The 25,112-nt window shown below is 38.1% G+C and overlaps 2 protein-coding genes across 17 annotated transcripts in view; one reads left to right on the top strand and one right to left on the bottom strand.

Annotated features, from left to right (window-relative positions):
* The window catches only part of plekha7a (pleckstrin homology domain containing, family A member 7a), a 98,824-nt gene extending 84,037 nt beyond the window's left edge, over nucleotides 1-14,787 (top strand). For 15 of the 16 annotated variants that reach the window (XM_036561684.1, XM_036561685.1, XM_036561683.1 and 12 more), the window contains 15 exons: nucleotides 914-967; nucleotides 1,876-1,944; nucleotides 3,017-3,097; nucleotides 3,719-3,868; nucleotides 4,075-4,176; nucleotides 4,329-4,437; nucleotides 4,532-4,683; nucleotides 5,410-5,595; nucleotides 6,013-6,109; nucleotides 6,626-6,705; nucleotides 7,102-7,314; nucleotides 10,470-10,661; nucleotides 11,664-11,797; nucleotides 12,318-12,433; nucleotides 13,666-14,787. In XM_036561684.1, coding sequence (XP_036417577.1) covers nucleotides 914-967; nucleotides 1,876-1,944; nucleotides 3,017-3,097; nucleotides 3,719-3,868; nucleotides 4,075-4,176; nucleotides 4,329-4,437; nucleotides 4,532-4,683; nucleotides 5,410-5,595; nucleotides 6,013-6,109; nucleotides 6,626-6,705; nucleotides 7,102-7,314; nucleotides 10,470-10,661; nucleotides 11,664-11,797; nucleotides 12,318-12,433; nucleotides 13,666-13,691 — 1,761 coding nt within the window. In that variant the 3' untranslated portion in view covers nucleotides 13,692-14,787. Of the gene's footprint in view, nucleotides 1-913; nucleotides 968-1,875; nucleotides 1,945-3,016; nucleotides 3,098-3,718; nucleotides 3,869-4,074; nucleotides 4,177-4,328; nucleotides 4,438-4,531; nucleotides 4,684-5,409; nucleotides 5,596-6,012; nucleotides 6,110-6,625; nucleotides 6,706-7,101; nucleotides 7,955-10,469; nucleotides 10,662-11,663; nucleotides 11,798-12,317; nucleotides 12,434-13,665 lie in introns of those variants that run through there. The other variant, XM_036561698.1, reaches the window with a different exon arrangement.
* A 479-nt stretch (nucleotides 14,788-15,266) lies between these two features.
* cunh11orf58 (chromosome unknown C11orf58 homolog) lies at nucleotides 15,267-18,781 on the bottom strand. The gene is made up of 5 exons (XM_036561700.1): nucleotides 18,545-18,781; nucleotides 17,807-17,890; nucleotides 17,619-17,679; nucleotides 16,576-16,685; nucleotides 15,267-15,779 (listed from the first exon to the last, which is right to left on the bottom strand). Exons 1-5 carry the CDS (start codon nucleotides 18,599-18,601, stop codon nucleotides 15,564-15,566), a joined length of 528 nt encoding a protein of 175 aa, XP_036417593.1. The 5' UTR covers nucleotides 18,602-18,781; the 3' UTR covers nucleotides 15,267-15,563.
* Between the last annotated feature and the right edge of the window lie 6,331 nt (nucleotides 18,782-25,112).

Genomic DNA, 25,112 nt, shown 5'->3' with positions numbered 1-25,112 from the left:
TAGCTGTTGCCGATAATCATTGATAAATTTACTGTTCACAGCTCTAATAAAGTACTTTGCATCTTCATCCTCATACAGTTGTCTTAACACATCCAGAATATTCTGCACACAATATGTGTATCATTACAGTGTCTATTATATAGTCGTATAGATCACAGTACTGCAGAGTTTAGTGTATTTATTATTGAATTCATCAACTAATGACCAAACTGTTCAGGATTTGAATTGAATGTTGTAGGTAGGGCTGTCGATTGGTTACAATAATTAATCCCATTTTTTGTGGTTAATCATAATTAGATTTTTATTAATATTGTTTTTAGTGCATTTTGTTACAGCTGTATGAGCTGACAAAAAAGATTAATCAAACTGTATTTATTACTTTTATTGAGTAACATTGTTGTCATGGTGTGAACTCAGGGCTCACATGAACCTGAACATGAAAATAGGGTGAACACAGTTTCCAGCTTTCATATGACATCCAGTGAGAGCAACAGAAGCTGGATGTTCCAACCATTATAACTGTATATTTAAAAATATATATATTTAATAATCATTCTTAAGCTTTTAAAGTATTGCTTTGCAGACTATTTAAAAGCTATGTTTGAACAAGAGGGCTACAATAGACATTAGCCTACACTGGTACAGATGGTTTGAAATGTCAAACTGGCTTTAAAAAATAATAATAAAAATAATAACATTATGATATATGTGAACTCTGCAGTGCAGTGTTTGACACCTCTGGGGTGGAGACATGTAACAGCTGATCATGTATTTCATACAACACCCCTCATTATTGACATGTTTCAGTGCTTCAGTGAGAGCAGTTTCAGACTGAATGTATGGAGCGATCAATAGTTTTTAGAGTTTTCAGGCATGAAAAGTTACATATTGTGTCTTGTTTTTCCTTCTGAAGGCTGATGATACTTATGTGCAGCTGAAGAAGGACTTGGAGTACCTGGATCTGAAGGTGGGGCTTGGCGAAGTCAGACTTCTCTCCATTATTGGGTCTTGTCCTTGACTATCCTCTCCTGTTCTCAACACAATAACACTGAAACGTCTATAGGGCCAAGTCACAAAACTGATTAATTAAAATCTTATTCTTTGGTATTAATTCGCTTCAATCCAATTTAAAGAGTAGTGGTCAACTTGCTAACACTAGAGCAGTGCTTGCAGCAGTCAAAACAGAACTGCATTTGACCAGATGTTTTTCTTCGTTTAATGCAGATGAAAAGCATAGAGCCGTTGATCCTCATGGTGCACAGTATGTTACAAACCTGCACTGCGGGGGGTTTGGCACCTCTCTGGAACGTAAGCACTGACTGCCTCCAGAGTGTCACCATCCCCTCATTGCTTAACAATGTGAGGTGTGCCTACAGCTTTATGTTAGCTCAAGCCATACACCCCCACATGCCTTTCCCCCCAATGTGTTGTGCAATTGCTATCATGTGGCGACTGGTTGGATGATTGGCGGTTTGATGGGGGGGAAAGGTGGCCAAGTGCATGTTCAAAGCGTAATGTATAGTTAGCCAGTCTCTGCTTTTTCTTTCTAGCTCTCCCTACTTTACCTCTCTCTCTCTCACTCTCTCTCTCTCTCTCTCTCTCTCTCCCCTCTCTCTCCCTCTCTCTGGCTCTCTCATTTGAAAAAGTAAACCCAAGGATGCAGTATTTGTCTATGCAGAGTTTACTTTATACAGTGCTTTTTTTGTCACGTTATTTTGTTAGCATGATCTTCATCTAGGGTCCAAGGGCAAGTGCAGCTCATACTCATGTTCATTTATAAAGAGTTCATTTATGAGCTTTTTTCTGTATTCTGTTCTCTGTAATTCTATTTTGGAGACCCAAAAGAAAATGAGTTTTCCTTGAACTGTTCTGTAGATGGCTGGGAATGAAACACTGAAAGGACGGCCGCCCAAACCAGTCAAAGTGGCAGAGAGTGATGTTGATGTGAGTATGAAATGATCAAACCCCATACAACTTTCAATCATTGCTCCTTTATATACTACATTTCATATACTTCTCCAGAATTTTTTGGTGGATAAAGTCTTTTTGAAAAAACTTACCAAATAAAATGCAATTAAACTTTTTGGTAATTGTAGATGTTTGGGGCTCTTGAGATTTCTTCTGTATATGCTGTTTGAATGTGTAGAAAAAAGAGATTTTTAATGGTAGAGCCTTGGGCCCTTATTTTTCATTTTGTGTGCCACAAAGAATATTTTATTTACAATATTTAACTATTTATAAAGCCAGCATATTTCTGTCAGCTATGAATATTTTATGGAATTAAACAACAATAACACAAAGAGATTAAGGGCATGAATAATTCATTCAAGGAAAAGATGTTGCTTTCAGTGGAAATGGTTATAAGAAGTGTATTCTGCAGTAGATTTGTTTTCCACTTTTATGTCAACATTTCAGTTTGCTACTTTATTAGCCTTTTGATGAGAATTACTGCAGCATGTACCACATTCTGTTGTAAACTAACAGTATCTGAACTACAGTGATGAAATTAGATTGTTGTGTTTATTCACCTCACTATACTTTAAACATTATATCCTATTTTATGAAAGAATATAAATTAGTTATGAACAAGCTATGATTAAAAGTGCTACAGAATCCCACCAAGCTCCTGAATGTTCTGCTTTCCTTCTGCTCATAACTGAAGCTACTGAAACCAGAAGTCTAGCTGTCTAGCTAACATAAAACACATAGGTATTATAAGTCTAGATAGCTAGACTTCTGGTTTCAGTAGCTTCAGTTATGAGCAGAAGGAAAGTGAAAAGCAGTGTGTGTAGAAATCCGTTACCTCCCACAGCATTCAAACCAGGGAAATTATTAAATAGTGGAGAATATATATATATATATATATATATATATATATAGCATAAGGGAGCATTTTATTCATTCATTCATTCATTCATTCATTCTTTGAAGCTGTTATTTACCCAGTCCTGTCCTGCCTGGGGAAATAAGTTCTTTTCAAATGTTAGTCTCTAAGGTTATCTGTCGCCATCTGCAGGTGAAACTGAGTCGTCTATGTGAACAGGACAAAATCCTGCAGGAGCTTGAGATCAAACTGAGCACGCTAAAGGAGGATAAGGTACTATATCACTGGTTAAAAGTCCTACCGCATCCCGTAATTGTACCACAGGCTTCCACAGTTAATGTGATGTTCTTGATGTGAAGTTGTCCTATTCATTTCAAGCCCTTAATTAAAAAATGCCAAATGGGCACCCTTGGTCAAATAAAATGTTTTGTTGATTTTCTTAGTGGAAATAAGTACTCATCCTCTTCAGAGAACACACTTAATGCATAATTGCTTTTTTATTTGCTGAATGTAACATGTTGGACCAAAAAAAAATGCAAAAGCTATGGCACATTTTATATTTCATGCTTTTTCCCTAGAATACGTTAAACTCACCAAGTAAAAACACATTATGTGCTAAGATTTGTACTAAATTATGTACTAAGAAAAATTCCATATTTATGTTGTTCCCTGACTTGAGAGTGTTAACTTACTTTCACTTAGAAAATTAACAAAACATTTCATTTGATCAGCATACTCAAACTTTTGCATATGACTGTAAATGTTGCTGACACTTTAAAACAATATAATAAATAACTTAGATCGATACCTTTCATCATAGTTAAATCTAGATGGGCCCATACAGTATACTTAAATTTGTCTCAGTTTTTCTTTCTTTCTTGCTTCCTTCCCCAGGACAAGCTAGAGTCAGTTCTGGATGTGTCACACCAGCAGATGGAGCAGTACCAAGACCAGCCAGCACACGCAGAGAAAATCGCCTACCAGCAGCGGCTGCTTCAGGAGGACCTGGTCCACATCCGCGCTGACATCTCCAGAGTGGCCACGGTGAGTTTGAACACAAATAACACTAGCACAGCCTTGAGACTCATGTCTGTTAATGTCCAGTTATATTGGGTGTACAGGTTACAGTAATACTGTAAACAGGAGACCTAGGACCTGTGCACTGCTGTTTGATTATGTAATGTTTTCTTATGTGCCAGTACTGTGTATGTCCTGCAGAGGATTTACCTGTTTGTTGGTGTGTTATGCAGGAGATGGAGAGAGCATGGGAGGAATATGGTCGGCTAGAACAGTCAGTGCAGCTGCTGAGAGAGGCACTGCAAGCCCAGATGAACCTCTGCACAGTACCTCAGGTGACTCATTGTCTGTCTTTCTCTCTCTGTCTTTCACTTATATGAGGGAATGTGAACAGGGATTTCAACTTGGACCACTTATTCTAACTGACCGAATCAATTACTGGATAAGTAATACTGGATAGTGTGTGTGATGCAATGTATGTGTTCAGGAGAAAACCCAGTTGAAAAGAGAACTTTGGAGGATTGAGGATGTAATGGCCGGCCTCAGTTCCACCAAAGACACCTTTAAAATCACCATTGACTCGATGCAGAATCCAGGTGGAGGCTATTTTATTCCAGTTTTGTTAATGTATTGATTCAGTGGAACTAGTCAACCTCTAAATATGACGTCCCAATATTTGTATGTTTGCAGAGAGGAAACTTGTGCCTTCAGTGACAGAGTTGCCTTCAAGGTCTGTGACCCCAGCAGAGATACGCACCCCCCAGCATAGTCTCACTTCCAGTCCTGTGCCACTGTCCGCTGAGAACTCATGTACCCAGCTGTCACAGTCTGTGCCAAAGTGGGTATGTGCTTGGTGCCACCAAACAGAGATGTTCAGTTAATACTAGGGTTGTATGATCGGAATCAGACACACAGTCAGCAATGGTCCAGTTTATTGTTTTTATCCTGGCAGATCTGTGTTAAATTTGATGAGTCAGGTAAGTGCACTTAGTCATTAGACTAAATAGCCACACACACACAATCTTAGCCCCTTATCCTCTTGTATTGCGGGGGCTGCTGAAAGCTATACCAGCGGTCATTGGGCAGAAGGCAGGAAACACCCTGGACAGGCCACCAGTCCATCACAGGGCAGACACATACATAGAAATTCACACACACTCTTACCCCACAGAAAGGACCCTGGTTGCCCAGCCAGAGAATCGAACCCAGGCCTTTCTTGCTGTGAGGGGACCACACTATCCACTGTGCCACCTCTACCAAAATAATAAAATAGCACTGAAAATAGTGCGTGTTTCATGTGTTGATCTAGACCACACAGTGTGGGCTTAAGGCTTAAAAAACAGATGGTTATAAAAATAACCAATAAAATTGGTCATCAGCCACTTTGGCTATAAAAAAATTAGAGTTGCACCTACACAGTCATTTCTTTAGGTCATCTAGTGGAGGAGAGCTTATAAGTATGCATTCTCCTGAAAGCTCGTTTAAGAAATTGTACCATTTATTTACATCTGTCAGTCAAGATATTTGTTTTAAACTGTTGAATCTGGTCATATGTTATCTGTTAACAGGTGGAAGACGCTGCCCCACCAAGACCACCTCTGCCCCTCCACTACAGTGAGGACATACCTCCTGCAGTTCCTCCCCTCCCGAAAGAGACTTCTATCATCAGGCACACGTCAGTGCGTGGTCTCAAGAGGCAGTCAGATGAGAGGAAACGCGACAGAGAGAGTAGCTATGTTAACGGAGACTGCAGGGTTAGTTGACTTTACATCACAGATGCAAAAAAAGTGCAGTTTGTCTGTGGATATTAGATTGTTGCAGAGTATGAAAACGCGCTTCTCTTATTGCAAACATTTTTCTTAGTTAACGTCTCACAAAACAAGATAATGAGTATTGAGAAAGGAAAATATGCTGGCCTTAGTCTTAAAATGAGCATGGATTAGGCTTAATCTTGCTTCTCTGCTGGCATCATGTTACATGTTTTCCCTGGTCTGACACCTGATTCATCTCTCGGCATGTTTTGTAATTAGCTAATGATATGATTCAGTTGTTTGAGCAGAAAAAGACCTGCAACAGCATTTGTACAGCAGTGGATTTGTATTTGTGTGTTTGTGTTTGTGCGTGCATGCGTTCGTGTGTGTGTGTGTGTTTGTTTGTGTGTGTGTGTGCAGGTAGAGTTACGTTCTTACTTAAGTGAACCAGAGCTACCTGGAAGTAAAGACACGTCAGACCAGACAGAAGGAAGCTACCGGACACTCCCAAACAGAGGTGCACTTCTAGTTCATAACTTTCATATGCACTAATTAATAGATATTTAGGCATGAATGAGGCCATATTTGGATTTCTGCTATCAGCCAATATCCTACATTTTTCTTGCATTCCGTTCTCCCTGATATCCACTTTTTTTGCATGGTTTGCTGTACTGATATATGTAAATGACCTCCACTCTGATTGGCTGTCTTATATTGTGCCTCATTTAAAGAACACTGGGCTTAAACACTCTTTATAACTACAGCATGAATGGGCAATGCTACACTGTTGTAGGCTGAATATGCAGATGAATGTGAATGCGCTTTTGTCACAGCACTAATACTACAAACTCAAAGTGGGCTGTTTTTGCAGCCTAGTTTCCATATGTGGAAACTACTATATGGACCATCTGGACATCTGTTGTAGCTCTGATTCTCAGCTACGAGTGCTTGCTTGCGTTTCTTTAAAACCCTTTGGTAGAAACTTTTATGTCTTGTTAATGCAGACTATGAAGTTTTCCTCTCTGCCCTGCAGGTCTGTCAGGCTCCTTATTCCGACTCAACCAGTCCACTGTTTCCTCCTACAACGCTTTGAAAAGAGACCTACCGATGATGGTAAGCACAAGCTTTCATACAGATAGTCATATGCAAAAGTTTGGGCACCCCTGGTCAAATTGCATGTTTTGTTGATTTTCTAAGTGAAAATAACATCCTCTACAGAGAACACACTTCTGCACAAAAAAATGTGCGCATTTATATTTATTTTTTTCCCAATATGTTAAACTCAGAAAGTAAATGGAAGTTGTGCACTGAAATTTGCAGAAAGTGCCACATTTAAATGTTCAATTATTTTCATTTAGAAAATCAGAAAAAACATGTAATTTGACCTGTCTTATAGTCTAAACTTTTTAAATGACTTGATACACAGGTGAAACAGTTTTCCAGTTTCACAGATATTTGTCTTATGTACATCCAAGGTTCTGCACAAGCTCTGTTTCCTTTGGCCCACAGGAAAGACCAAAGAGTGCCTTGGAGCAGCTGTACTCCGAGGAGCCCCGTCAGCTACCCCAGCGAGGGAGGATGAGTGTGGAGGAACAGCTGGAGAGGATGAAAAGACACCAGAGGGCACTGGTGCGTGAGCGCAAGCGCAACCTGAATCAGGCTGAGCGGCAGTCATCCAGCTCGCGGGCCTCCTCTCGGACCGTCTGCTCCGACCTGGGACCAGTACGTTATCCCCTCCCCCACAGATACAGGGACGCTCGCTATGCCCCTCCCACATAGGGCCTGAGATTCAGACAGCTAACATGCTAACAAAACGCCTCCTCCCAAGCTTAACCTATGCTGGTGATACTGCTACATGTTATGTTATGGGCAGAACTGGGCCATGCTGCGGGTGCAAGAATTGGCTGGAAGGTGTGCTTGTCTGCTGTGCGGCTGTGGGCAGGGACACAGAGATAAGCAATAAGGTGACAGTCCTGTATGTAACCTCTGGACCTCTGACTTGTGAATGTACACATTCGTGAATAAGACATAATCTGCTCTGCTTATTCTCTTTCCCACAATAGATTTTATGTTTTTTTTTTAATTGTACATTTTCTCTCATGTTAATTCACACAATTATTTATACAATCATTATTAATATATTTTCAGAGAACATTTGTAAACCTATATTTTGTATGAATTTAATATGGTGGGAGAAATTCTGTCTTGCTGCCTCATAAATTAGAGTAAATCTTGTTATTCAGTAATTTTTGGTGATCGACTGGGAAAAGGATGTACATATTTTGTGTGTAAAACATTCTCATACATATTCCCTCATAGCTGACCAAAATCGGTGAAGTGCCTCTTCATACCCTGATATGCCTCATCATCCCTCTGTCCTGTAATCATGCTGCATTTGAAATCAGGGGCCATATGTTCCAAAGCATTAAGTACATGCTATAATTGTCTTTTTGCACAGTTTCTGTAACTGTTATCATTTCTACCAGTCACAAGCTCTTGCATATACCTTGCAAAGATGTCTTTTGGCTGAGCTAAATGGCTATTATGAATCATGGCTGCAATCTGTTTCTCACTAGATCACAGCTTACCCTCTTGCTGCTATAGCCTGAATTTCTTAATTGCCACCCCATCAGGTTCCTGTTTACACCATTGCGTGAATCTTTGATTCAAGCTTCGATTCTGTCTTTGAGAGGACTACAGACATCCTGAGTACTAAGTAATACAACTCACCTTGTTGACAGATTGTTTTTGTGTTAGAATATAGCCAGTGCTTGTGCTAGTACGTAGATGGTGAAGACCTGGCACATAAACACCTCTAAAACCCTTCATCCATGGGTTAGTCACACAAAAGTCTTGGTTGATGTCAGGTGCTGCTTGATGAGCTGAGTCAAGCAACAATAACTTTAGCAGTTCCTTCTCTAAATTTGGACTCAGTATAGCCCTTAATGGATGAAACTGGTGTCTGTTGTTATTGATGATTAGATAGATAATGATTGTGCTTGTGATTTGCTCTTCTCTCTAACGGGTACTATGTTGACCACCATCTTCAGTGCTGAATATCATCTAGAATCATAGAACACATATTCCAATCGACACCTAACATCTAATAGTAAGAACAGCAATTTTGCATTACCTACCAAAGTGCATTACCCAAGGAAATGTTCAGCTCTGATGTGACAGAAGAACCTGAACATGTTATCCTACTCCACCCTCACTCCAACTGTCTTTACTGCTGAAAAGTGACAAATCATTAGGCAGCGTATTTACTACGACTGCTCTGATTGGATATGATCTTATGAAAAATGGTCCTTCACAAAGGGAGTTTTACAGCCTAGTTTTGGAGTAAAACCAGAATCTCCACTGACTGCAGTTTAGATCAGGCTTCATCTGCAAAACCACGTCAAAAGGACTAAGATTTAACATTATTGCAGTCAGTTAGCACAAGGCTTATCACTACAGCAATTAGAATAACACCTCAAATCATACACTGCGTAGGCACTTTATTTTCTAATGTAGAACTTTGCACTAATAATGAATAAAATTGTGGATTTTAAACTAACATTGGAATTTGTTTGTTATTGCTGCAGAAGTAGGAAGTGTCTACATGAACTACACAAAATAATGGTGTGATTCCTGTTTTTTTGTTTGAAGAAAGTTGGGTTTATGAATAAGCTAATATGGTCACAGATTTCAGAAATTTTTTTGCATGATGTTTGCCATGAAGACATGAAACTAACTTGTTTGCTATATCATATACTACAAGCCTTGCCCAAACTGTTGAGGGTTTTATGCATGTTTGAAGTGTGCAATTACTGAATGTATTGGGAATCACTGACTGGAAACACATCATTCCAAACACATCCTTGCGCCTCTTAATCAAGCATGATATGAAATGGTGATGGGTTTTCTACCGTTTAAATTCTGTAATCTATATTGTTTGTAACCCATACTCTCGGTGATGTGTGGTAATGACTGGAACTCACTCTGTAATTCATTTGGCTGTTCTGACGGTCTTTTAGCAGTTCCGTAAAGAAATACTGATTGAGGCAATTGTTACATATTGGTTGTTAGTCTAAGAAAATTCAGTATATTGACTTGTCCCATTCCTGACCACTGATGTCTGAAGGCCAGCTGTCATCATACTGCAACATGTCCTTGTCACTTTTAGCTTTAAATGCGACATAATTTTTGTACCGTCGTTTGCAAAGGTTTAAACATCACTGGTCCAATGACATGTTTTGTTGATTTTCTAAGTGAAGGTAAGTACAAAGTACACATCCTCTACAGAGAACACACTTCTGCACATTTTAATGCTAAATTTATTTGCTGAATTTAACATATTGGAAAAAATATATAATAAAATGCCTGTGTAAACACACCATGCAAACACGTCACACTTGATATTTAATTTTGTTCCCAGTATGTTAAACTCAAATAAATAGAATGTGTGCACTAAAATTTGCATACAAGTATTGAAGTTTTTTCCCTGTAAACGATGTGTTGACACATAAATTATAAACTGTGCCCTAACTTTTGCACAGGCCAGATTTTATTATGATTTTTTTAATGTATGTTAAGTTTAGCGAATTAATTTTGCATTAAAATGTGCAGAAGAGTGTTTTCTGTAGATGATGTGTACCATTTTTCTATTAGAACATCAACAAAACGTAATTTGACCAGGAGCACCCTAACTTTTTTTTAGGGGTCAGTTTACTGGGCAGTCATTTCTGGTTTCGGTTGTTCACCTTTTGGTCCTTTGGTCCCTGGTGTGCTATAGATAACTGAAATTTGTTTTAAAAAGTCTTCCCTGTACAATGTACACATCTAACATATAGACTGACTGCTCTCTGCTGTATGTTGTTTGTCCACGCCCATAGTTGAGGCGGGAGCAGGGCTTTGATTTGCAGCTTTCGGAGAGGACAGTGCAAACAGCAGAGAGGCAAGGCCAGGAGGATCACAGCCCACTAACCAGAGCCCAGAAAACAGATGAATGGCTCACAGTTCTAGCCAGACCTATGAGAATAGATGACCTGGAGCCTGTTGACTTTGACCTGGACCTCAGCAGAGAAGTATGTTTCTGCTTACTTGTTATGTTTATACCATAAATAAATATGATCAATAGTGTTGTCATAAAAATATGAAATAAATAATAACTGTGTCTCCCTCAATAGCACAAAATTACAATCTGATCTTCTGCTTACAGTGTTAAATGGGAATTCCATCGATTTTTAAATAAATTCTACAAAATTCAATTGATGAGAAGTAAAAAGTCAGAGTGTTTCGATGTGACAGTCCATTTTAGAGAAACTTTCCTATTCAAAATGGCCTGTAAACCTACATGTGTCTTATGACCTATTTTACCTTGCATGTACCTGTCATGATTGTTCTTTAAAAATACGTTTCAGGCCAAAAGTTAATCTAAAAGCTATTAAAAATATGTTTTTAGACATCAGGCAGAGTGTTTGTAATCATTGTAAGATCATGTAATAGCTTTCAGTGAGTTTATTGAGCCTTTATTATTATTAATAATATAAACAAGCTTCAGTTTGGTTATCTGGGCTTAAAGTGAGAAGTGAGGCTTAATTTGGTCAAGAATCTATTTAATTGTTTTCTGTGCTCTACAAAGTACTCTCAGAAGTCTTTGCCATCACCAAAATTCAAAGGCATCAATATTTTTACTGTCTCAATTGTTTATTGCCCAGATTTCACATCCACAGAACCAAAGAGATGATGAAGTTTTTTTCAAGCTTCATCATTGTTCTGTCGAATACCAGTGTCGTATTTCTTGAGTGCTTTTAGAGGCATTAAACTTTTCAGGCGTTTGGTTTTCATCTAATCCATTGTGAATAATTCTGACACAGTAAGTCTCTCTATAATTAAGCATTTCACATGGAACCACTCAGAATGACTTTGTTACATATGAATTGAGTTATGTAGAGATTTTGGAAAAAAAATTGTGGAGTTCCCCTTTTATGCTTAAGGCTGTCCATACAACGGAATGACTTCACCTGATCCTTTGTGAGCGCTATATGAAGCACCTTCATTCATTTACCTAGATTTCCTTCCTCCAGCTTTCCATTCCCCCAAAGATATCCATACCAAAGCGCTTCCAGGAGACAGAGCCTGAAGAACCCTTAAGCCAGGAGGAGAAAGAGGAACGCATTCGCAATGTGCAAAAGATAAAGAACCTACTTGCTAAATCAAGGTACTAATGAATATATGAATGAAAGCATTGCACTGACTGGCTATGTTAGTTTTCATTCATTAGACACATTTGGATTTTATGTTGAATGACTGAGCTGAGGTGGAGATGGGGTTGTGGGAACCTGGAATCTAGCAGATTTCCCTCCTTAGGAAGGAAATCTTTCAGTTAATTACTAGGTTTAATGGGAGTTTTAGATCAGAGAAGTTACCAAAGCATGCTAGACTTTGTCCTTTGAGGGCTGAAGATGGGGACCACTGCTCTCCCTGCTCTGCAGTGTTTATGTGCTTTATAAGTGATGGCAGTATGTTACCCTTTCTCATATGACTTTTTATATTATATGATTCATATATGATATACTTACTAAAATGCATAAAATACTGCCATGGATTTCAAAATTCTTGATATTGCTAAGTAAGAGAGAATGTCTTTAAGCTCCAGTTATTGTATAGGATCTTATGGTTTAAAATAGCTCTCTTATTTTCTTTTCTTTAAAATGAAAAAAAAAATTCTTTCTTTTCAGTATCCCACCTGCACTGCTTCCCATAGGCTCAGAGCAGCTGGACTTCTCAGACCTAGACCATGTCCTTCAGCAGCAGGAGCAGATCATGACTTTGCCTCCCACTCTCTTCACAGAAGGTGAACCAGTATGAAATCTCTGAGCTTAGTTAACCTGGAGAAGTATAAGTTACATTTTATTTGAGGGCTACAAACACAGGAACTTCATGACAAATAATCAGCGTAATAAACATAATCATTGAGTATCATAAAGCAACAGTTTAATATTTCTGAACAGCTTATGCCAGTAATTGCTAGATGACGATAAGATTGACGTCAGTGACATAGTACTGATAAAAGGGGCCTTAAACTAAAATGATGGGCATTTGTTCGATTTGTAACGCTGTTGTGAAGCATCACTCCTAAGTAATAGAGCTTATAAAGCAGAGGATAAGGCCTAGTTAAAAGCTGCATACATCAGTTCTGTGGAAGATTTAACTTGCATGATAATTAAGTGAACTTAACAGATAATTTTAATACATATTTTCCTGTATGTGCAAATAAACATGTTCCATAACAAACATTCTGTACTTTAGTGGTAGTGGAAACACCACTAGTAAAATATGACTTGAGTAAGTACATTTCTACTCGAGTGCAAAAGTATAACATTGTGTGGTTTTATATGTGCTTAAATAGAAAAAGTAAATATACTGTCAGATATTAACATTTTGATTACCAGTTTCTATTTAGGAGACCTGTGTGGCTGCAGACATGAACAGTTGTTCATGTCCTCAGCCACCAGAGGCAGACCTGGTGTCAGGATGGTTATTTAGTGGGCCAGTATCCCATCATCCAATCATTACGCCCTGATAAGCAGACTGAATAAGAGTCTGAATTAAAACTAGTGATTTTGTTTACTTATTTATTACCTGATTCGAAATTATTTGAAATATGGCTAGAACTCTGACAGTAATGTTTTCTTGTTTTGTCCTGTATTTATTCAGGTTTTTCTTTTCATTTCCTTTAATTTTTTTGCCATCTATATGCTCTTAACTAGGCCTCTGCCTTACAAGATCCATTACTTGAGAATGATCCTTCAAAGCAATGGTATGTTTGTCACTTCAGTGACTTTAGGCCCCTAATGGCCCCAAAATTGTAACTTTCCTTTCTATTAAATGCAACAGTTGGGCATGAAGGTAAAATGCACTGCTGATTGTTTATAATCCATCAGATTCTTTTACATGACTCTGACTTTCTGTCAGACACTAAACATGCAAAGGTCTTTCTTGAATGTAATGTATGACTAGCAAACCCAGCATTAATGTGTTTGTCTGTCTGTTGAGTTTGATTGTCATTTCTGTTTCTCTTCTCAGCCAAAGCAGTATATGAAGATATGTGAAGATTGTACATAATCAGCAGAATGTGTACTGTTTTTCAGTGTGTAATTCCTAAAGTTTGAACAATTTTTGATTCACAACAAATATTTACACATATTAAATTGCCAAAGATTGTATCTAATATTGACAAAACTAATTTTGTTTCGTATTTAATTGATTCTAATTTAATATTTAATGATGCACTTTAAATTGCTGTGCCTGCATAACTTTTTATTAGCAATTTTTAGAAGCTTTTATTCTTGCTGTTAGGATAATTACTAGTTTGCTGCATGTTGTAGATGGAAAGACTTCATGTATTTTGATAAAGCAGTTACTTACAGGGGGACATAATAATGGAAGCACCTAGCAAAATATTACTCCAGCAAAAGAGCCCTTTGCCTGTCATTACAAGCCTTTTTTTGTTTTTATTATTTTTTTTTGTGTAGAGACATTGGACCTTTTCGTTTAAATAAGAAACACCTCAAATTAATTAAAGGATGAAGGAGGTGGAAATGTCTTTTTTGTACTCTTCACATTGAATCTTCTCATAAAAGTTCAGAGATGTTTAGATCTGGTGATTACAGAGGCTGGCGTTCCTGTGTTCATGAAACCCCTCTTGTACTTGTTTATTGTGTATCTGGCAGAATTGTCATCCTGGAATATGGGAGCAATATGAAAGAACAGTGTTTGCACCATAGAGTGCACCTGGTCATCTAAAATGACCTTAAATGTTGAATGACCTTGCCTGTTAAAAAAAACATACCAGTTGACTCCCACATAACACACACCACATTATGGAGCCACCATGTTCGGAAGAGGCGTGATGGGTTAAAGGTTGGTGTTTAGTAACTGTCCTTTCAGGGCACTTCGATATGTGGAATTGACCCTTAGTTTTCTGAAGTATTTTATAAATGACAAATGCTGCCAGTTAATATGGTTCACTGCTGTGGTTGCCTTTGTGATCGTCATCTAGTTACTTCAAAGTTGAAGTACTTTTTTGCTTCTGTTAGTTTGTCACCTCCTGTATCTGTATCTGCATCAGATGTGTCTTCTGACATTTTCACATTTTTTAATCACCAAATACTACATTTGTACCATTAAAATACTTTTTCCATGGTATGGGGTTTGTGTATTTTATACTGCCCAAATCATACTTGATACTTTTATAGCACACATCTTAAGAGGTGCTATTTTTATAAATATACTGATCAAAAATATTAATGCAATACTTTTGGTTTTACTTCCATTTTGCAGGAGTTTTAATTTTAGAAATCCAGAATTCTTTCATAGAAATGAGTCATGCTGCCAGATTGTGGTCTCATAACATTTATGCCAGATTTCTGTTTCGTGACTGTTTCAGTAAAAAGTGTTCAAATTATATTTTTTCTCAGTATATTCAAAATAAAAATGTCTCTTGTATTATGTTGAATTATGTATTAAGTAACTGTAGTCTTCCGATATCCTGTCCTTATTGATGGTCTTTTCAGATTGTCAAATATGAACAAATATCCTTCTGCAATCATATTGCAACATACACGACTGACATACCACTAATATTATACATTCTCATGATACATGATGAGCCACGTGTACTGATGTAAATTCCATTCTTCTTAGCTTTATTGATGTTAGGACAATTATTTGCTTACACTTGATACTGATAATTTTATATAATGACAGGCTTTATTTTTCAGAATGTCTGCACATATAAAAAGTAAAGGGAGGAAAATCCTCTTTGCAACCCTTCAAGATCCAAACTGCTTGGCACAGACAAACTGATGTTTCAAAAAACGCTTCAGTTTTGGTTAAAAACTGCCCTTTCTCTGCCATTCACTGGAGGGACCTTTTTTTAGGGAGAAAAGAACAAAAGAATCTGAAGACATTACTGAGACGTTTTATGATGCCTTGACAAACGCCATTTTAAAAGTCTTTTTTTTGTCCTCCTTTGAGTCTTTCGTGTTTTTTGACTGTTCCTGTTTTTCATGGTCTGTGCTTGGTGAATGTGTCTTTTCTTGATCCTCCTGCTGTTCATGTGTCTTCTCAGAGGTCAGGTTGGGGCTGTCCGGCTTTCCTGATTCAACGGTGCTCTGACTCTCAGATTGTGGATCAGGCTGTGACATAGAAAGGGAAACTATTAAAAACTGACACAGCACACAGAGCTATGAATGGTGCACTTTTTGGTAAAAACGAAAATCAAAAATACAATGGCCACAGTTTCACATACACATCTAGTGGCCCACCTACGGGTCTTTAGAAACAGGACCGCTTCTAAATATTTGGGGCCCCCAAACACCCCATTCCTATTTTATATGACAGAATGGAATTTTCCCCAGCATTACAACTAGACTAAACTTCTGCTAATATCAGTCAGCGGTTGGTAATATGACAAAACATACGTATCTCAATGCTTGAAGACATTTTCACAACACATGTATCTCAATGTTTAGTTTTTTTTTAAAAGTTGGATAAGTTAAAACTGAAAAAAATCCCCACTAGAGTCACATTTTAAAAATATCAAAAACTAAGTACAGTTATTTTTATTCAATATTTCAATAAACATGCTTCACCCAATACAGTTAATCAGGACTAATTATGCTCTAATGAAACATGGAATTTGTCGGTGTTGTTTAAGTGCTGACAATATCAACGATATGCTGAGAAAAGCATATTGTGATGTAATTTCTCAAGATAATGATACAATATCATGATTCTAGTGGTGGCCAATATCACTTAATGTTGAACAAATGTCTGGAGCACAATTAATTGTCACAAAGGGCAAAAGCAACTGCCCACTTCCTGGGCCCCCTGGTGGCTCAGGGGCACTAAGCAGCTGCTGCTACCACTTACAGCAAGAAATGGCCCTGCTGATAAAAAGCTGCTGATTTGACAGGATGAATGTGCTCTCACCTCACTGAAACCTAAGCCACAGTGTCTCCTGTTCCGGCCAGAAAGTTTGCCATCTAGTCCTTGTTGATATTGGTGCTCCAGCTCAGAGTTCATCCTCTGATCTTCTGCACCTGGAGAGACCATAGAACCATGCAGAAGAAAAAGCATGTTATAACTGACAATTAAGAATTTCAACACAGATATCCAAATGGGTAATCATGTAGAACAAGGGTGCCCAACTCTACCCCTGAGACATCTCATCTTGCAATGCTCCAATCCTAACATAACACATCTTATTAACCAAAACACAGAGGTCTGAAATTTGTGAACTTTACAGCAAAGTGTGTTAAATTAGTACTGAAACTAAATTTTCTATGAGGTTAAATGTTCAGGAATAAGTGTGATCACGTGACAGTTCAGAACATGTGAACGTTCATACTGATCAAAAATGAACGAACCGCTATCCTTCTGGTGTTGTTTGGAGCACTATGAACAAGGCATCTTGGAATTCATATTTTGTGCTAGCATCCTGTGAATTAAACTCACTTTAAAGGGGAATTCCAACAAAGTTTCCAAATATCTGCATCACTCAATCATCAAAACGTAGAAGTAATTCGGATTTAAAGTGAAATCTCAAGCGTTTAATGCCTCTAAAAAGCTACTTCACAGAAAGTTACTACATGAAATGCTTACACCGCCTGGTGTCCATGAAGTTCTTACGTTAGTTTTGAGATAAAGCTTTGACCTAATATATATATTTTTAAATCCATTCCTGGAAGAAAAAAAAATAGTACCCAGAAAATATCTTTTTTTTCATTATTAACATTAAAAATTCAAGACACATGTATGTTGTTTTGGACTGCAGAAAAATAGCTATATTTCTGTTTTAGAAAATGTGGTTCCCTGTAGAACCACTGTAGAGAAATCAGAGTCTGCAAGTTTCTCTATGACTAACCATTTCACATCAAGACAATGAATTCCTCAATGACACACAAAGGAGAAACACTGCACATGCAAAACTGGGTCAAGAAAATGCACTAGATTTGTATTTTACGTTTACCCACCCGTACGAAAATTGGATGTTGATTTGTGGTCTCCAATAACAAGGCGTCCAGTGTGCTCTTTCTAATAAGAAATGCCAAAAAGGTAACACGTTTTAATTTGTACAAAGATCAATCATGATCACTGGATTCAATAGTGTCTGCAAAACTGTTTGTGTTTGTCAACTACTTTGGGTCAATTTCATATTCACCTTTCCTGCCCCCATCAGCCTCAGAAACTTCTGTCTCCTTTCATCTGTTCCCAAGTCTGCTGATGCCCATTTTGTGGATCCTGCCTGTGCAACAGAATGAGGAATTATGGAACCAGTTTTAGTTTACTCGTAGCTGTTGACACTGTTGAGAGGTCCCTTAAGAGCATGACTAGCTAACTACTTTCAGCAAGTAGCTACCTAGCTAGCATGTCACTGTTTGGACGATGCTGCAAGATCACATAATCGTAACTTAGTTAGCAAAGTAAACAGAACTTTTTTTTCAAACCAAACGACTGTATATTTGGTCTACTTACTAAAATTGGTTCTTAAAATAAAAATGGTTGTTAAAAAAACTTGCCTTGCTAGCTAGCTAACTACATAGCCTACCAGAAAATGCAGCTAATGGTTGTCCTGCCAAGGGATTGCATGGGGGGAACAATCTGTTGCGAAAACGACGTAAACTGCAAGTCCAGTATATATTCTGAAGTAATTCAGTTCATTTGTAATATGCAAGTGGCCCGTGTCACACACTGATAGAGTACAAGTGTGGGTAAGTAGCTAAGATAAATAGCTAAAGAAATTAGCACGCTAGCCAGCTAGCTACATTGCAGAGAGCCTAATGACTACCTTAGGTTATATAGGTTAGCTTACAGTTAGCAGCTAGCTATCTGTGTTAGTCTGAATGGCTGGATATTTTTAGAAAGAGCTTCGTTAGCTAATTATTTGGATCAGACATACTTCATTTGGAGATGCGGGTCGTTTTGTCCCTTGACACCGTTCCTCTGAAGAGCTCATTTTACAACCACGAAGTCTCGCGTCCAGTCAGACATAGAAACCCTCTCCGTCAGGCGCGCGCCTCGGACACCTTCGGTAACACAGCAGGCAGCGTTTAGTCTGGTTTAGTGGTGAGACGTCAGGACGTCGCAGCCAGAACATCCCACACTCAAGACCCCACAGAAACATGTCTAGGGTTAAGTCCCCTTTTATTCCAATAGACCCAGTAATAGTTTGGGTTAATTTTAGCACTAATAGGTGAGGAGCTTGTTCTGTGAAAATGAGCATAATGTACGTGCTAATCTCACATTATTCAATTTAACTTTCATTATTGTTATCATACATCGACCAACGTCAAGCTTATCGTCACACAGCAATTACTGACATAAGCTGTTCAGAAATACAGGCATAACATTAACACCTCCTTGTTTCTACACACATTGTCCGTTTTATCAGCTCCACCAACCATATATGTAGTTTTTGTAGTTCTACAATTACAGACTGTAGTCCATCTGTTTCTCTGTAAACTTTGTTATCCCTCTTTTACCCTGTTGTTTAATGGTCAGGACCCTCATGGACCCTCACAGAGCAGTTACTTTTTGGGTGGTGGATCATTCTCAGCACTGCAGTGACACTGATGTGGTGGTGGTGTGTTAGTGTGTGTTGCGCTGGTCTGAGTGGATCAGACACAGCAGTGCTGCTGGAGTTTTTAAACACTTCAGTGTCACTGCTGGACTGAGAAATGTCAAGTCATTTTATTTTTTATCTTCATTTCTATAGCACATTTATAACACAAGTTTTGGCCAAAGTGCTGCACAATAATATCAATTAAAATAACCACTATTAACTGTTCAAAACTACACAATACATTCAACAAGGAAAATAACATGCAAAAACCTCTCAAATAAAAACAATAAGACAAATTAAAAGAGCTACACTGGCAAGACAGAACAAACCAAGACAGAACAGATACTGAATGCAAAGTCACTGAAAAAACACGAATGCCTGAGAAAATACATGGATTTTTACATTTAACTTAAAACGTCTATTGTGGGGGATTCCTTTATGAAAAGAATTCCAGAGTCTTGGGGCAGCTACAGAAAAGGCCCAGTCGCCTTTGAATCTCATCCGAGAGTGTGGAATGGCTAAGAGCAACTAGTTAGAAGATTGTAGGGCTTGTGAGGTGGAATAGAAGCAGAGGAGGTCATGTTCTTAGTACCAGTTAGGAGCCTAGCGGCCGTATTTTGGGCCAGCTGTAGAAGTGACAAACTTGATGGACAGATTCCCAAGTACAACGAGTCACAATACTCGATACGAGAGGAAATAAAAGTATGAACAACTGTTTCCGGGCTTTTAATTTTTGCTATACTCATAAGTTGAAATGAGCTACCCCTCACAACAACATTTATTTGCTTCTCAAGAGCAGAATAAAAAACAACAAGATTTTTACATGGCTATGTACGCAAGATGATAATAACCCCAGATCATTAGCTATAGCTCTGGCTGGATTTGGATTTCCGAGAATAATAATTTCCATTTTGTCCTGGTTTAGATTAAATAAGTTCTTAGACATCCAGCAGTTTCTATCTCTCAGACAATCAAACATGGGGTGCAGAGAGCCATTTTTACCTGGTTTTAGCGAGAGGTAGAGCTGTGTGTCATATGCATAACAGTGATAGGGTCATTTTGTACTTCTGAAAAATGAAACCAAGAGGAAGCATGCATAAAGAAAACAAAATAGGACCCAAAATAGAGCCCTGAGGTACCCCACTAGTAACAGGCACTGAGGAGGAGGAAAAGTGACCCATCTTGACAGAAAAGGGTCGATTTTCCAGATAAGAGGCAAAGCACTTCAGCGCAATACCCTGGATGTCAACACCACACTTCAGGCAATCCAACAAAGTGGTGTGTCAAAGACAGTGTCAAAGGCTGCGCTGAGGTCTAACAAAATTAAAATAGCACAACAGCTAAAAGTAAGTTGTTAGATACCTTAAGAAGAGCAGACAGAGTACTATGGTCATTAAAATGTGTCCTTGATATTATGTATGCTTAAAAATGAAGAAAGTTGAAGAAAGACAACTTTCTCCAAAACTTTTGACAAGAACGGTAATATAGATATTGGTCTAAAATTGTTGAGGACCATTGGATCTAAGCCAGGCTTTTTAAAAAGTCTTAGTGAGCATTTTTTAAAAAAGAAGGAACTACGCTATTGATGAGACTGCTATTATAGACAAAATACTCTATATAGACCAACAGATGGCAGCACATTTTGAGGAACCGTGTGGAAAGTGCTTTCAGGGAGCAAGTGTTAGGCTTCATATGCATAATCAAATCAGTTAGATAAAACACTGACACAGGCTCAAACTCATTAAGGAAAACAGAACATGTAGGTAAGTCAGAGGGGTCATGGGCCAAAAATGAGATGTGTGCTCTTATATTGTCAATTTTGCGGATAAAAAATAAAATTATAAAATCTTCATAAATTTCAGCAGTTGCCTCAGGGGTTTATATAATGGTAGAATGCAGTATCTTATTGATTGTTTTAAAAAGAATTAATAAGATGTGAATGTTTGGCGATCATGTTGGCATATCAGCTTTCACATACACTGATTTGGTAAGAGACTTGAAGATTATCTTTCTTCCATTTCCGTTCTGCCTTCCTCCATTCCTATCTAAATGCACAAGTGTCAACATTGAGCCATGGCTGAGACTAGAGGTCTGCTTTCTGCGGATTTCCGCTGGACCCGCCACAATATATTGTGGCACGGGGCAAATTTTTCAATGTTGTGTGCAGGAGCAGCTGGAACTAGCTTACTGCAGGCCTGCAAATTAATGAATAGCCTAAATAAAGTAAAACGTAAAGTAAACCGATCACTAAATCATGTATATATATATATATATATATATATATATATATATATTTGTGTGTGTGTGTGTAGGATTTACATATGCATATGTATGATTTATATACGTATATATATATATATACATATATATATATATATATATATACATAGACATATACACGTGTATAAACAAAATAAAATGATAACATAAAAACAATTCAAATAATTAAAGTCATTCTAAAGAGTTGCGAAGCAACTGATCACATCAAATTCTTGTAGCTAAGAGAGTTGGCGGAGCCTTCAGTCTGATGGCCACAGCTGTCGAGCCCAGCAAAACACCAAAAGTAACCATTCTTGCTTTGTGTTTACTGGCAATAAATGGCACACAGTGAGCCTGATGACCATGACTCCTGTGTTATTTCAGCAGGGGATAATGTATTTGTGAATAGACTATGTCAGATCTTGGATGTCAGTTCACCTTAACGAAACTGCGCAGGCAGAAGTGGGACAAACTGTTTAGTTTGTGGGCGGAGACTGGTCTGTGATCAGACAAACATGCATCTGCTATCTCTAAATTGCACACTGAGAAAACAAATAACAAAACAAGGTCTAAAGTATGTCCATGCTCATAAGCAGGGCCAGTAACAGACTGAGTCAGATTAAAAGAGTCAATAAGTTACAATAATAACATCTCCTACTAAAGGCTCGGACAGGCGGTGATAAATTTTAACATGAATGTTAAAATCACCAAGAATCAGAAATTTAGAAGTGCTACGTAAAATAATTGATTCAGTCAGAAAATCCCCAGTGACTGTAGCATGTGCATCAGGCCATTTCCATAGCAAACAGATGGACTACAGTCTATAATTGTAGAACTACAAAGTGCACTTATATGGTACATGGAGCTGATAAAATGGACAATGAGTGCAGGATGTGGCTGGGGTATGTGGGGTCTGAGGTGATACTGGCGTTCCTCAGACAGCTTTTATTGTAAATGTCCTGTGGGAGGACAGGTGCAGTGATGAACTGGGCAGTTTTTATCACCCTCTGCAGAGCCATCCATTCTGCAGCAGTAGAGCTGCCATACCAGACTGTGATGCAGTTGGTCAGAATGCCCTCCACTGTGGACCTGTAGAAGTTGCAAAGGAGCTGATGTGAGAGGTTTACTCTCCTCAGCCTCCTGTGGAAATGAAGGCATTTTTGGGCCTTTTTGACGACCAAAAAGGATCAACAACAGTATAGATAATATTTTGCTGTAAGGATTAAGACCTTAATTTTGAGGACACAGTATTGTGACAACAGTACACATAACAAACTCTGCCTAGAAACATGTCGGTATTTTTCATTAATATACCTTAGATCACTTAATCTAACCAATAAAACTATGTCATTTTGTTATTGGAATTATTGTGGTAAGAATAAATCCTTATATTTTTTGCATATTTCCAAAAGGTGTTTAGCTTTTGCCGTTTCTTTCCCATGGCTGTAATGCAAGCAAGACTGCCAAAGGAGGTCCTCTTCAACCCCTGCAATGTTCAGTCCAAAGTTATACCCTATATTCTAGTCCTGGGAACTCTCCGTATTGTATTAAGAGTATTGAAAGTAAAGGTGTGTTTGTTTTCAACAAATTTATTAAAATGTCTATTCTAGGGTTCAAATAATGGTTTACCAAAAACTCAGATTTCTTCCCAAGCCCAAACTAGGGGTTAGCTATGAAGGGATCTCAGGGGGGCCTAAGCATCTTCAATTGGGCCCTTTGAGATTTCTGACTGCTCAAAAGACCAAAAGACTCCTCTGATGCCAATGAAATTGTTATAAAATGTAATTCGTCTTCCCCTTATAGTACAGGATGAGTTGCATCATCTTGCTTTTTTAACCACCTTAAAATAAAAGTGACAGCCAATTGTTCTTTGACCTCCAGTTTTCAGTGGTTGCTATCATGGCATTGTTACACAGCTGTAATATTAACATTGCAGTTATAAATCAACTCTACAATAAAGCACAGCACAACCCTTTTTACTTGCTAGGTTACTAGCAAGCTAAGTAAATGGTAAAGGTTCTAGACTACTTGTAGTGCTGTAAAAGACCTATGGTTAATTAGCCAGTACTCACTATGGTATGCTGTCAGCTGTTATAGTAACTAGACAATAAAATAAATGCAAGGTCAGCAATTGTGTTGTGTTTAACATTTAGTTTTTTTTCTCTCTCTCTCTTACTATAGTAGCTACAATGCAGTGGACTAGTTGGTGGTTGTCCAGCATCACAGCATAATGAAGTTCCCCCTTCCATATAATTCTGGCTATGCCACAGTCCCAGACATATTTGAACAGCCATGGCATGTATGGTACAAGAAGTTTGCTTCTTTATTTTGCTCTGGAGCTACATGGCTGATATACTAGAAGTTTGCCACCAAAACTGGACATCCATTACTTGTTAGCTACATGAGTATCTTAGCTCCAGCGCAAAACTGAAGAAGCAAATTTTGGACACCAAATACATCTTTCTGGCTGATGAATTATGTTTGGGCTAATGGAAAATTGTTTAAATTCTTTTTTGAGAAGCATTCCTTTAATGTTGTAATGTCTATTTGTAAGGTTTACAACTCATTAATGAACCATGCTCAAATCACATTTTAAAGCTGAGATCACATTTTAATCTGTTTGAATTAAAGTTTCATTTTACGTTAATTCGCAAAGACAGACAAAGCTAAAAGAGTTCTGGAGCAAAGTTTTATGAAAAGATAAGGTGAAGATTAATCTTTATTAAAGTGATGGGGAGAGAAAAGTGTGGAGAAAGAAAGGGACTGCAAAGGATCCTATGAACACAATTCCATCTATTTAAGCAAGTTGGAGGCAGCACCATGGCTTGGGCCAGTATAGCTGATTCTGAAATGTACATAAACAGCTTATGTTCCCAATGTCCAAGCAAATGCCTCCAAACTCACTGGGTTCATAATGTGTTGCAGACAATAACCGTAAGCACAGCACACACTTAACCAATAAGTTCATTGGAAACATATGGTCAAAAGTTATAGACTGACCTAGTCAGTCTCCTGATTTAAACACAATTGAGAATGCATTTCACTTGTTGACAGGGGCATCGTACCACAGGTAATGATGGACCTGACTAACCAGGGCCCTCCCTGGTTAGGTGGCCCCCCTGGTTGGGGAGGGGTACCCCAAAAGCCTCAGAAATAAACTGATTTTGCTTTCTAATTTTGTTACTTTCTGTTATTGTAGAAATAAACAATAAACACCTGCATCTTCCATGATAAGTTCAAAAGTGCTTCAGTCCTCCGGCGTGCATGTCTTTCATTAGCGGCTGTGTACCAATTCTGACCTGGTCAAAATGAAACCAAACTCAAGATTTCAGAAACAAAAGGAGTGGCAAACAAGAAAGCAATAAATGGGCAAACAACTTCTGACTCGTTTCTTTCAGAAAACAGGTGAGCCTAAAGTGCCAAAAGTAAATGTTTTGTAACATAAGCTAACTAGCAATTAGCCATATCAGTGAAATTAGCTACATTTGCAGTCATTTGTAACAAGCAGAAGCTGATAAAGAAGCACAGAATTTTATTCAATGCAGCAAGTAAGCTGTGTCTGGGGCCCAAATTTGGTAAATTTTGATGCTACACCCCTGCCTATCGAAGAGGACACTTAAGTTAGAAAACCCTGAAAACAAACTGT

This window comes from Colossoma macropomum, unplaced genomic scaffold, assembly GCF_904425465.1.
Source record: "Colossoma macropomum unplaced genomic scaffold, Colossoma_macropomum, whole genome shotgun sequence".
Taxonomy (NCBI): domain Eukaryota; kingdom Metazoa; phylum Chordata; class Actinopteri; order Characiformes; family Serrasalmidae; genus Colossoma; species Colossoma macropomum.
Note: the sequence above shows the minus strand (reverse complement) of the source record. Positions and strands in the feature narration are given on the sequence as shown.